Genomic DNA, 13,133 nt, shown 5'->3' on the forward strand with positions numbered 1-13,133 from the left:
AGGGGTTTTTTTGGAGACCACTGGAGACCCATCTTCCTCATAGTGTAGGCTAGAATTATGTCTGTAACCCTTTGATTTTCTTTTCGGACAGGAGACTGATGACATTGAAAGTCCTAAACGCAGTATCCGAGACAGTGGCTATATCGACTGTTGGGATTCCGAGCGCAGCGACTCGCTCTCTCCTCCTCGCCACGGCAGAGATGATTCCTTCGACAGCCTGGATTCCTTTGGCTCTCGCTCTCGGCAGACGCCTTCACCAGATGTAGTCCTCAGGGGAAGCAGTGATGGTAGGTTGGAGTCTTAATAAACTTTCCGTCTTGGAATTAAACATTTGCAGGGGCTGCACTGCGCCTGGCAGAGGGTTGGGCACTGGGAAAGCAGGCTCCATATCCACCTTGCTGGAACTTAGTAATTCTATAAACTGGCAGAAAAAAGAAGTCTTTGAATGTTGTTTTTCATGGTCCTTAGAATTTTGGTTGGCTTTGCCAGGAGTTTATTTGAGCACTGCCTCAGTGAGCATATCTTCTGTTGGAAAATGTGTTACATCATTCCTCCCTTGGACTCGGTGAATCAAGACACTGTGCAGACCATTAGCTCATAAAGTGTGCTGGAGGTTTATATACTCTGGGCATGAGGAAGGGAAATGTTTGAGTGAGTACCACACTATATAAGTGAAAATGGATCAACTTCCAGTCAACTGGAAATGAACTGCACACACTTAGAAAGTTCTGAAGCCTGGATTGTGCAACTTTAATTGGCATGTTTTTTGGCAATCTGTTTGATGCTTATGATACCTGACTGGTATAGCTAGCACGATGCAGGTGGCCGTTAATGTATAGTGCACAACCCAGGCTGCCTGCTTGTTCTGAAGCTGGGATTGATTTAAACCCTATGGGTTTTATATCATTTGGAAGAAATGATCACTTTTCTTTACAAAAATGTGTAATCATGTAACTTGATATACACGTAATGCCTATTTTTCAGAAGCGATTTGTCTTACTTATCTTGTGCCTTTGTACTTTTAGAAGGAAAGATGGTTTGGTTCTACGTATTCTACATATATAAACTTGCAGAAAAACATGAGGGCTGGTGGGGAATTTTTAAATTGTTTCTTTTTTTAATGTATTGCTTGGTTGATGCTACTATATCTAGCTAATATATCTTAAGCCTACTCTGAGATCAGAATTATCTTTTGTAGCTAAAAGATCCCTTCCAGCTATAAAATTCTGTTACGAAAATACTTGACTATTTAATGTGTCCAGGATCTAAGTTAATTCCTTGGTACACAGTATTTCATTTAGTCCTCAGCTGAGATTTTAGAGATACTCACTCAGTATCTCATTCAACACTCCCACAGAGCTGTGAGACACTGCTTATCCTTACTTCACCAATGAGCCTTTGAGAAGTTAAGTAATCATCTCAACATTTACAAGTTACAAAAAAAAATCACTGTCAGAAAGTAGCATAACAACGTTAGCTTTAAGAAGTGTGAATGCAGAATCTATGCTCGTAAGCTTAATTTACCCACACTTCTTTCTCTTTGCCTAATAGATGTTTTATTCTGGAATGACTGCAACTAATGCTTTTGTTTAGGACTTAAACTTTCCAGCAAATAGTTTAACCTTGGGGCCACATAGTATGCGACTCCTAAAGAATTCCAGGGTGCATTGTGAGCCTCTTGCAAAGCGTTTCTAAAATGTTATATGTCATCTTAAGTGCCCCCCACACTATTAGAAGTTAAATACCAAGTTCACAATCTAACTGAGCTTTAACATAACCAAAGAGTAGATTTACTTTTTCCAAAACATATCTTAACCAAACGATTTCATACATATTATTTTGATTAGTTGTTTTAAGTTATTGCATTTTCTTCATCCTGCTTTTTTCTTAACTGGTAATGTAGATTATCATTATTTATCATTACCAGCTTTGGGGCGTTCAAAGTTTAAACCAATCACATCTTGAAGGATTAGAGGTGGTGATTACTAATATCGTACTAATATATATGAAGTACAATTTAGTTTGCAGCAATTAAAATTGATAAGCTAGAGTGTTTTTATGAATGTTTTCTCCATCCAAAAAAACATGAAATTAGAGCTTCACAAACACCATCCATGAAAGAGCTTCTTATACACAGATTTTACCAATCAACCCGACACCTTAAGGCTTATGTTCTTGTAAACTAATCAAGACCTAATGAGATTCTTAAAGAAAAACAACACACGTATTAATCTGCCATTTAAAATGTAGTATAATTTTAGCCAAATAGATGTTGGGTTTCATAAGCGTTTATAGTATGTTTTTAAATGGTGCTAATTAAGAAGATTGCTAGTCCTAATAAACACTTCCAAATTTGAAAAAACTTGTTTTAAGTCTTGAGAATTTATTTCCTAGGACTCACAATCAATTGGGGAACATCTTACCATGAAATTATTCAACTCTATGTTGGGCCAATATAGACATCTTTCATTTTATTATTATCCACTCCCACTAATTCGTTCAATAAAGATAATCAAGGGCCATACTCACAAGAAGGATCATGATTCTGTGGGTTGGATACACAGAGCTACCTGGTAGGGTGCCGTAGATCCCAGGGTTGATTCAACCAATCTGTCTTGCTAGACAGGTGCCCAATTTCTCCCCCAGCATTAATAGCACTCTTATGAGTCCACTTAATGGGCTTCATTGAAGAGGAAATAACAAAACCCTCTACCCAGATGTTTTCAAAATTAAGAACATATTTTGTAAATATGCATTAGGTTAAATGAACAGTCTAATGTTTTATATCAAAGATGTGCTGAGGGAGGGAAACAAGTAATGAGAGAAATCAAAGTACTATAGGAAGATTAAAAAGCGAAGGGTTGGGGGTGTGTATGGCAAAGATACATTAAAAAAAAAAGAAAGACCTCCAGTTACTGAGAGAAAAATGTAGACCCATGGAAAGGAAGAATCAGACTTTGATAAAAAGAACATCATTGGCCAGGCACAGTGGCTCACGCCTATAATCCCAGCACTTCGGGAGGCCGAGGGGAGCGGATCACCTGAAGTCAGGAGTTCAAGACCAGCCTGGCCAACATGGTGAAACCCCATCTCTACTAAAAATACAAAAAATTAGCTGGGCATGGTGGTGGGCACCTGTAATTCCAGCTACTCAGGAGGCTGAGGCAGGAGAATCACTTGAACCTGGGAGGCGGAGGTTGCAGTGAGCCGAGATCACGCCATTGCATTCCAGACTGGACAACAAGAGTGAAACTCCATCTCAAAAAATAAATAAATAAATAAATAAAATAAAGAACAACATCATCACATGCTAGATTACATTCTCCTAACTCTGGACATAAATGGAGAAGCCACCTTAGTAAATTTCCATGTTCACAGGGAGAAGCAAAGTCAAAACTTTTGAGGTGTCAGCCTCAAAAGAAGACTCTGACAGTTCCCAAGGGTATACTGGGCCGGCCACCTCCTAGGTGCTTTATGTCATCTCATTTAATTCTTGTGACAACATGTGATACCTGTGTTATCACCTCCATGTATCCCATGAGGACCCTGAAGTATAGAACATTTAAGTGTCCCAGGGTCACACAGCTAGTAGGTGGTAGAGCTGAAATTTTAGACCCTGGTCTCTAAATCCATAAACCTATACTTCTTCCAACTGAGCTACTCTGTCCTGGAGCATTTGCAAGGCTAATATTTCTTGAAGTGTCTGAGACATTCACCGAAGAATAACTGGGGGAAAAAGTGATTTGCTTATGTTGTTAGACAACATATTTGGAGACTTTCACTCAGTATATCATAGATAATATAAATAGATATCTATATCTATATATGTGTGTGTATAGATACTATACACAAATGGGATTCATAGATTATAGGATTTTAGAATTGAGGGACCTGAGACAACTCTAATCCATCACTAAGCTTTCATAGTTGATTGAAGAATCATTTGCTTTATTTGTTCAACAAAGTGCAGCACTTCTCGTAATCAGAACACTTTTATCAGGGGACATTTTCCCAAGACAAGTGTGTCACAGAGGAAAGAACTTTGGGAGTCAAGAGAACAGAAAGTAGAGTTTCAGAACTGTCACTAACCAGCCCTGCAGCAGGGGTTCCTACAGTGTCTCTGAGCCTCTGTACCCACCTTTATAAAATGGGGTAGTATCAAATGGGGAAACAAATTTAAGAGTTTAGTAAGGTAAGGTAGTGTTAGTATTTGCTTATAAAGCAATTCACAGGGGGCTCTAAACGTTTCATTATGATACTGAGACAGATATACTTGTTTAAAGACCAGGTGGAAAGGAGCTAAATTGTGAGTCAAATACTGTACTAATAAGTAATGAAATGGTCAAAACTTCAGAAGGAGGACTGAAAGCATGTGGCATGAATAATTCATAAGCTGAATATTTCATCTGCAACAATGAACAACTTGTTTATGTCAATGCCTTTAACGTTTACAGTCTTTTAAAAGCCATTATATCATTTAACCTCCGGGGCAAATCATTTTATTTCTATTTTACAGAAAAGGACAGTCAAGTGTGTTAGAGACAACCCTCGGAGCCCCAGCTCATTTCTGACAGATCCAGAGCTATTGTGACATAAAGAGTAGCCAGCAGCTATTAAGCACTTACTCTGCCCCAAGCACTGTACCAATAGTTTTATATGTATCTGGTTCTTCCAACAGCTGTGAAGTAGGGATATTATTATCCTCATTTTATAAATTGGGAAACTGAGGCTTAAAGTGCTGATGTAACATATGTAAAGTCTCATGGCTAATGAGCAGCAGAACTCAAAAGGAAGTGGCTCTGACTTAACACCAACCTTCTCCGCCAGGATGCCACATCTCCTGGCTCTTAGTTTAAGGCTCTTTTCTTAAGAGTAAATAGGTATATATTTTATTTGTTACCAACATAGTTGAATAATCTTGTAATGCTGTCATTGATTGTTTTCAACCAGCATTGAAATGGTGGCTGCTTATATGGCAGTGTTTGTTGGAATGATGGCTTCATACTACTAGATCCTAGAAATCTAATAAGATGAGAGTCAGGAAACAAGAATGCAATATAATTATTGGGGCTTTTGTCCAACAAATGGCCGATGTTGGGAACATTGAATTCCTTTGCATTGTCTAAAACACTCTAAGCCAAACCAACTCTTTTATTCATCAGATAATCTAAGGATGCCCACTGTGTACAAAGGCAATGGCATAATAACTATAAAAACTATAAAGCCCTTATTCTCAAAGTACAGAGTAGAAAGTGTAATGTGCCAGAAGAAAAGGTAAGATCATGGGGGCATAGGGTTCACAGGAAGAACAGATTGCATCTGGCTGTGGGAACCAGGAAGAGCTCCCATGCAGAGGAACAACTTGAACCACTTCCTGGAAGGCAAACCCTTGGTATAATCCAAATTGATCACTCTTCTGAGTTTCTGTTGTTCTTCTCCGTCTGTGCTTCTTGATTATAACTTAAATTCTCTAGGTATGTTATGGGTTGGTTAAAGATGCCTCAAAGACAAAATGCTTCATAATTTTTATTTGCTGGAGTATCTAGCATAGTGTAAGACATGCAGCAGGGGCTCAGTGAAAACTTCATTGATTAATTCCTGTGTTCTTCTTTTGAGAGTAGCAGAATCTCAGGAGGCATATAATCCTATTGCAGATGTGTTGCTAATTATAATTCTCAGATACAGTTAGGCTTATGTCTGTATTTTTTAATTTTGCCCTTGTCGGGCTTTTTTCCTGATTTTTTTCCTTCTTTTCCCAGAGTGGAGTAATCTACATGGATCCTTTAGATTTGTTAAGTGAATGATTTAAGAAGGAATCCTCAGAACCCCCAGATTGAACCACATCCCTAATGCATGCTTAACATTGGGAACTTTCTGCTAGCCTAACACACTTTCTCAGCACCCATCCTCTCTTCCCCAGGGAGAGGAAGTGACTCTGAATCCGACTTGCCTCATCGGAAGCTGCCGGATGTGAAGAAGGATGACATGTCTGCACGGCGGACTTCCCATGGTGAGCCGAAATCAGTAGTGCCTTTTAACCAGTACCTCCCGAACAAAAGCAATCAGACGGCCTACGTCCCCGCGCCTCTGAGAAAGAAGAAAGCAGAGCGCGAGGAATACCGCAAGAGCTGGAGTACCGCCACCTCCCCCCTGGGTGGGGAGAGGCCCTTCAGGTAAGGCCTTTGCGCCGCTGCCCTCTTCCTGGCTTGGGCATGAGTGGTTTGGGAACTGCAGCTCCTGGACAGGAATGAGGTTAAATGACCAATTCAGAACTTCGATGGAAGATTACAGATGGAGGTGGGTGGGACAGATCTTTGGAGAGAGCTTGTGAGGAGAAAATAGAAGCTTTGTTAGTGCACCTAGAACAGTGCCTGGCACACAGTAGGTATTCAGCAACTACTTGTCTAAATAAGCAGATTTCTGAAACCAATTCTGTTGACAGGACATTGAGAGCAAATCTGTCATCCATGTCCTTCTGCGGAGACTGCTTGACTCCCAATCCTGTCAGATTAGGCATAGAAAGATTTCTATCTTTATGCAAAAAGATGTTTTAAAAATCTAGGCTTAAATTAACTTGATATAAGCTCAAATATGTGATGCCTGGAATGTGGTTCACAATCACCTATAGAAATAGTCAGAATAAATGGATTTCTCATCTCTTTAGAGAAACAGTGTTTTAATCTCTGATTATGCTTTTGTATTTATTCATTTATTCAGCAAGTACTTATTGAGCATCTACTATATGCTAGGCATTGGAGACCCAATAACAAATAAGGCAGAGTCCCTGCCTTCAAGAATCTTACAATAAAATAAACTTCTCTAATAGTCCATCTGTACTATTATTTTGCATTGAATAAAGATGTTATTACAATTTTTAATTTGCTGAACAAACTAATGAATTTTACCTTTCCAGCAGAAAAGGTTTTTGCCTTTCATTATCAAGTCTGGGATAACTCTCAAGGTTGCGGGTATGATGCATTGTATGAGTTAAATGGTTGCGTTGAATTTTCTTCACATTATCAGGATTATATTGTGCACTATGACTTCCTTTTCTAAAGTGAAAAGTAATATCAGAATAGTGGGGAGATGACATGGGTTCTGCTCCCCAGCCCAGTCTGTTAGTTTGGTAAACCTTATTGTCCAACTCACTAGCTTTCCTGAAACGATAGAGGAAGAGGGGAGTGAAATGGGGTCTGCTGGTGAAGACGATCCAGTTGGCCAAATGAATCCTGGTTGGAAGTCTTCTGATGGTGGGTGTGAATTACCCGACGGCAGTGGTAAGGAGCACCCTTCTTCAGAAGGGGCTGTGGTGGCACCAGCTCCCAAGTCTGAAGGAAAAGATGCTGCTGAGATCCAAAAGCGCAAAAGGCTAGAGCAAGCTGGAATCAAGGTCATGCCAGCAGCACAGCGCTTTGCCAGGTCAGCTCTGGGCTGAGGGCTGGCCCGGCTGGCTTTCTGCATGCCTGGGGGGGTTGGAATCTGTCTAGAGAGTTGGAGTTTTCATCTGATTTTTCCACTTCCCGCTTTTCCTGTTGCATCACTGTTCCCTCCTCTGAGCACATAGACGATAGTCTTTGCCTTAAGGCATGTCTCTGCTAAGTACCTCCTGGGTATTTTAAATGAAGGTGAAGAGTGAGCTCCTCACTTCTGGGTGCAGACCTTGTCTTTGTCATGTATTTGTGGTCAGTCATGTGTGGGCTGCAGTGTTTACCTAGCAATAACATTGTATTTTTCTATTGTTTGTGGCTTGTTAATTTTCACGCTACTCCTAAATGGCTCATATCTTACTTTACACATCACTAGAAAAATAGTCTGTTTCTTTGAAGTGGGGGACACTCTCTTTAGAGAGTGGCTGGCTTACAAAAATCCACTTACTTTCTTTGTCCCAAGAGAGTACTAAGTAGAATTGGGTTTATTTGACTCATTATTTTCTAAAGCATGTTGATTCAAAAACAAAGAATGGAGTAATTACTTCTCTTTAATTGTAACAAAGGTACTAGTATCCAGTCCTGATAGCTTCATATTACATGTGAGATGGAGACCTTCAGCAATCAGAGCCAAGGAAAACTATAGTTCTACACTCTTCTATAGTGTTTTAAGAAGCTGGTTAATTTTTCTTATAAAATAACCACACTGATCCTAACAAATAATAGTGCAGCCAAAATGTATTTTACAAATTGACATTCATAATAACTTGACAGTTGGAATTCCTTTGCCACTTGCTGTTCCATTTAATTCTTTTTTTTTTTTTTTTTTTTTTTGAGATAGAGTCTCACTCTTTCACCCAAGCTGGAGTGCAGTGGTGCAATCTCAGCTCACTGCAACCTCTGCCTCCCAGATTCAAGCAATTCTCCTGCCTCAGCCTCCCAAGTAGCTGGGATTACAAGCATGTACCACCACGCCTGACTAATTTTTGGATTTTTAGTGGAGATGGAGTTTTAACCATGTTGGCCAGGCTGGTCTAAGAGGTGGCTGATAGACCCATCTTCCAGAAGTGGGAGCTGAGGATCGTTGATAGTTAGTGACTTGCAGAGCTGGTCACCACCGACCTGGTGACCAGATTCAGATGCTCTGACCACAGCACCACATCTGCCTCCCACATATTTTCCGTTTCTCTGTACAGTTCCACATGTGGTTATTTATGTGGTCCAGGTCTTAATTAAAATATCCAGTGTTGAGTTACATAAATTTAATTCTAGAGTACCTTTGTATTAAAAACAAAAAACAACTAAGGCTACACTTCCTCCTTGTCTGTGGTATATTACAGATAATCATGCCTATTCTAAACACGTATGTTCATCTGGAATATTCTAACATAAAATTGTGCTTATGTTATAAACAGCTGAGTTTATTAAATAAAGAGTAATGTAATAAAATCTTTTTTTAAAAATCCAGATTTTTTAAAGTTTTGATACAGAGACCTTATCAGACATATTTTTTTCTGCATCCCTTGAGCATCCCATATACCATGTACCAGAGACTTGACTAGATGCTGAGAAGACAAAAATAATAATAGCGAGGGGAATAATATCTCCTCACTAGGTACCATTTTTCAGACTTCTCCAGCTTCTGCCTTGAAGGACATAGTAGTAGGTAATAAGTGATACAGATAAGAACATGAACTTACCTGAAATTTTAATCTTCCTGTCTTTGACACACATCTGTTGTTTATATCATGTGTAGTCTTTAAGCTAGTGTTTACCAAGGATACCATCATCCTTACAGTATCTAAAACAGCAAAGGGGGATGAGGGGGAGTGGCATTAAGCTAATTCAGCACACTCAGGAATAATGGTCATGTAGAGAAGAGAAGTGGGGCAAAAGCTGGGAAGTCCATACACGTACTGTGCCACTTCAGTAGCTGGGACGTTTATTAAAAACTTTGAACTCTTTTATGACAACTCCCATTCACTGTACAAACATCAAATCATAGTTTAAAAATGTAATTCTAATGGATATATATTATCTTTGTTTATTTCACTTCCGTTCATGTTTCCTGTTATCTGGCTTAATTTTAACCTATTTCATCCGAGTTAGCTCTCATATGCAGAAGTTTGCAGGTCAGTTAATGTCATGCCTCAGATCTTCTGACTTAGCATTTAAAATTGGGCTCTGGATAATTATGCATATTCTCAGAGAATGTTCCCAATAGCAACACAACACAGCTGCTCCAAACACCCAGAATTCATTTGTTAGGCAGATTTTTCAGCTGCCAGCCAGCTCTCTCACAAAGATTTTACACATAGCATGCCACCAGCCTGGCATGTCTACGTCTTTGTCACTTACTTTTTTGCATGCCACAGAGTTGAGAGTCATTCTAAGTTTATCCACATTTGGGATCCTGCTTTTAATGTGGCAGAAAGTAACTTAACTGGAATGAAGTATCATGAAGAAGAAAAGGACTCTTGGTGTCTGGAAAATAGGAATTTAAATCATTGGAATACACTGATATCTCTCAAGGGATTTTAACCTCATCTGTCTTTGACATTCAGATGAATTCTGACCAGCACGTCTTTGCACCCAACAAGAGGACCACTTGTTGTGGCCCATTTCTCAGCTGGGAAATGTTTGCAGAGATGATTGAGATAATAGAGCCATGTCCGAGGGGAAGAGCGTATAGATGAACAACAAAGCTTTATTTTGTAGACTGTTTTTTGTTTGCTTGTTTCCCAAGTGTTTTTAAACACCTTGCTAGGCTGGGTGCGGTGGCCCAAACCTGTAATTCCAGCACTTTGGGAGGCCGAGGCAGGCGGATCACTTGAGGTCAGGAGTTCAAGACCAGCCTGGCCAACATAGTGAAACCTTGTCTCTACTAAAAATACCAAAAAAATTAGCCAGGCATGGTGGCGTATGCCTGTAATCCCAGCTACTTTGGAGGCTGAGGCAAGAGAATTGCTTGAACCGGGGAGGCGGAGGTTGCAGTGAGCCGAGATCGTGTCACTGCACTCCAGCCTGGGCAAGAGAGCGAGACTCGTATTATCTTTAAGGCAATATACAAAAGGGAGCAAAGGTGCATGTTATTTCGTTTTCACAAGAGGCCAAAAACCTAGAAGTCTCAAGCTTCCTGTCAAACAATACATTAGCAGTATCTTAGCATCAAGAGACAGAAAGTAGGATTTCTTAATAAATGTGTGGAGTTTAATATTTATTAGAGTTTCCATTGAAGGGAAAAAGTACATAAATTACTTTTTCTTCTATTTTATTTTATGGTTGCGCTAACTTAATTATCCCCCAAATATGAGAGTCTGCCAAAGAAGCCAAGATTTCTGTTTTTAAGAGGATAAAATAAGAACCAAGATGCACTTCCCCTGAATTAAAATACCATGGAGATTTGAGTTCTTTTACGTGGTGTTTCCCATTGGAGAAGTAAACTTTTTTTTGAACTGAATTATAGGTTTCACGTGATTGTACTTCTTTTCTAATTGTTTTCATATGTTTCAGCACTCAGTGCTTGCTTTATGCTAGTCTGTGGATCTTCTCAACCACGTAGTAATTAATTACAGAGGGGAAAACAAGGCGGGGGGTGTGGGGGCATAAAAAATCTCCAAGGAACAATAGACATTTTAGAAATCTTTACAGGAAGAGCAGATGCAGCTAAGTGCCAGACATGGATTCCTCTACAGCCCTCCTTACCAGACGCCGGTTCACCATGGCTGCTGAACAGATCCTCGGGTATCGGGGACCAGTCAGGCACATAACTTGCACGAACCTTTGTGACTCTGGATGTATTAGGGCGGTGCACAAGTAATTGCGGTTTTGCCATTTTTAAAGGCAAAAACCACAATTACTTGTGCACCGACCAAATAGCTGCCCTGATTGGAGATGGGGTGAACAGGGGAGTTTCCGGTGTCACCAAGGACATTCCCAGGGGGACTAACAGGCTTTTCTGGAGAGCAGAGTTTCCTTCATTGGAACACACTAGCTACCAATCTGAGCTGGTTGCTTATGCGTTGCCAAGTAAAACCGGGTGAAAGAAAACGCCAGCTCTTCCTTAGCTTAAATCATTATCTCATTCACTTTGAAATATATAAGCCTCAGAAACGTTGAGACAAGCGCTTTTCTTCCCCCTCACCTGCTTTGGGCCCGTAATCCCTCCTACCAAGAAAGCTAGCCTGCCTTTCTTTAGTTGAGGCTGTGCAGGATTGCCAGTTGGAGGCAGGGCTTGGCATTTCTCGTTTCACATTGCCACACTCTATTCCTTCCACATGAAACAGCTGTGCCCCCAGAGCAACTCCTTCTTCCCAAAGCTACTCATCTGTGAGTGACTTGGACAAAATAAAAGTGCCAAACCTCCTTATGAATATAAAGCCAGACAGCCTGGGCCTGCCCCTTGAGTATACTTCAGTTAATTTACCTGAGTTCAGATGGCTTGAGCTAGAGACCTTAATATTCTCTTCTGCAAAGTGGGCATCATAATTCCTATTTTGCATGGTTGTCATGAAAGTTAGTATATCTGGAATGTACTAAATGTACTAGCTACTAAGAGTTGTAGTTATTGAAAAATAAAGTAAAACAGACCCAAGTTTCACAAAAGACTGTCCTTAAGTTCCTTCAAAGAAAAAAAAAGCACATTATAAAAGTCATTTAAGTATTTCGATACCTAGACACCTGTGAATACAATCCTACATATCTACCTTATACGTATTATTTATTATTTCAAGGCCAACAAGGCCAGCTCAAAACTTGTATCATTATATTTTGCTCGCCGTGAATCTGCCTTGAAGCTCTGAATTTAAAAGACTCAAGCAATTAGTGGAAAATCAGTCATTGTGACAATTTTTCAAGTGGGTGGGGAGTGTCTTCAAATAGCCAATGGTATGGAAACTTTCTTCACCCTCTTTTTAAAATATTTTTTAAGTCCACATACCTAAATCGAGATCACTTGAAATGAGTCTTGCCACATTGGGCATTTAGCCTAAAAATAAACACCCAACAGAATTTGCAGCCTGGCTGGGTTCACAAGATGCACAAGGGACCAGATTCTCCCTGCTCAAATTGGCATCGCAAATTGGCAGGGCCATTTGCATAAACACGAATATTTTATTCCAAAAAATGCTGCCCAAGTTGGGGGAGGTTGGAGCCCAGAACTGTTTGGTTTGTCCCAAAGTGGAAAGAATGTTGCTCTTGGACTTCAGGGGTTCAAGCAGAAGATCTGCTCCCAAATTAGGGTATGAGAGCTATGATTGCACCACTGCATTCCAGCCTGGGTGACAGAACAAGACCCTGTCTCTTAAAAAAAAGAAAAAGAAGAGTTGAGAGGTGGAGAGACAGGAGGATAGAAGAGGTAAGAAAGAGTTGCTGCTGGAAAGGTGCAGGGCAAGATAAGCTTCCTGGGAGTGAAGGACCATGGGAATGGAATAGTTTAAGACGATCCTATGAGTGGTCGTAAACTATCCCAGATGTTTCAGGTTAGCTCAGCTCTGAAGAAAGACTTCCTTACATTTTGTAATCTGTTACACATTCTAAGTGTGGTGTCACACAGCTGCATTCATTTGTTTTCCCCCAGATCAGTTTCTTGGTGGCTCAATTTTTTGCCCTGTCAGTCAAAAACAAATTAAGTGTCTACTGGATACTCATGTGCTAAAGAAAAAAGAACAGTAACAAAAAGCTTCCCATTTTTCCCCAATTTCATGC

The 13,133-nt window shown here is 40.1% G+C and overlaps 1 protein-coding gene across 18 annotated transcripts in view; it reads left to right on the forward strand.

The window, feature by feature from the left end:
• LIMCH1 (LIM and calponin homology domains 1) overlaps nt 1-13,133 on the forward strand; it is a 339,225-nt gene that overhangs the window by 252,212 nt on the left and 73,880 nt on the right. For 17 of the 18 annotated variants that reach the window (XM_055246657.2, XM_055246661.2, XM_055246655.2 and 14 more), the window contains 2 exons: nt 92-287; nt 5,921-6,173. In XM_055246657.2, coding sequence (XP_055102632.1) covers nt 92-287; nt 5,921-6,173 — 449 coding nt within the window. Of the gene's footprint in view, nt 1-91; nt 288-5,920; nt 6,174-7,152; nt 7,420-13,133 lie in introns of all 18 variants that reach the window. The other variant, XM_055246654.2, reaches the window with a different exon arrangement.

This window comes from Symphalangus syndactylus, chromosome 16, assembly GCF_028878055.3.
Source record: "Symphalangus syndactylus isolate Jambi chromosome 16, NHGRI_mSymSyn1-v2.1_pri, whole genome shotgun sequence".
NCBI classification, from domain to species: domain Eukaryota; kingdom Metazoa; phylum Chordata; class Mammalia; order Primates; family Hylobatidae; genus Symphalangus; species Symphalangus syndactylus.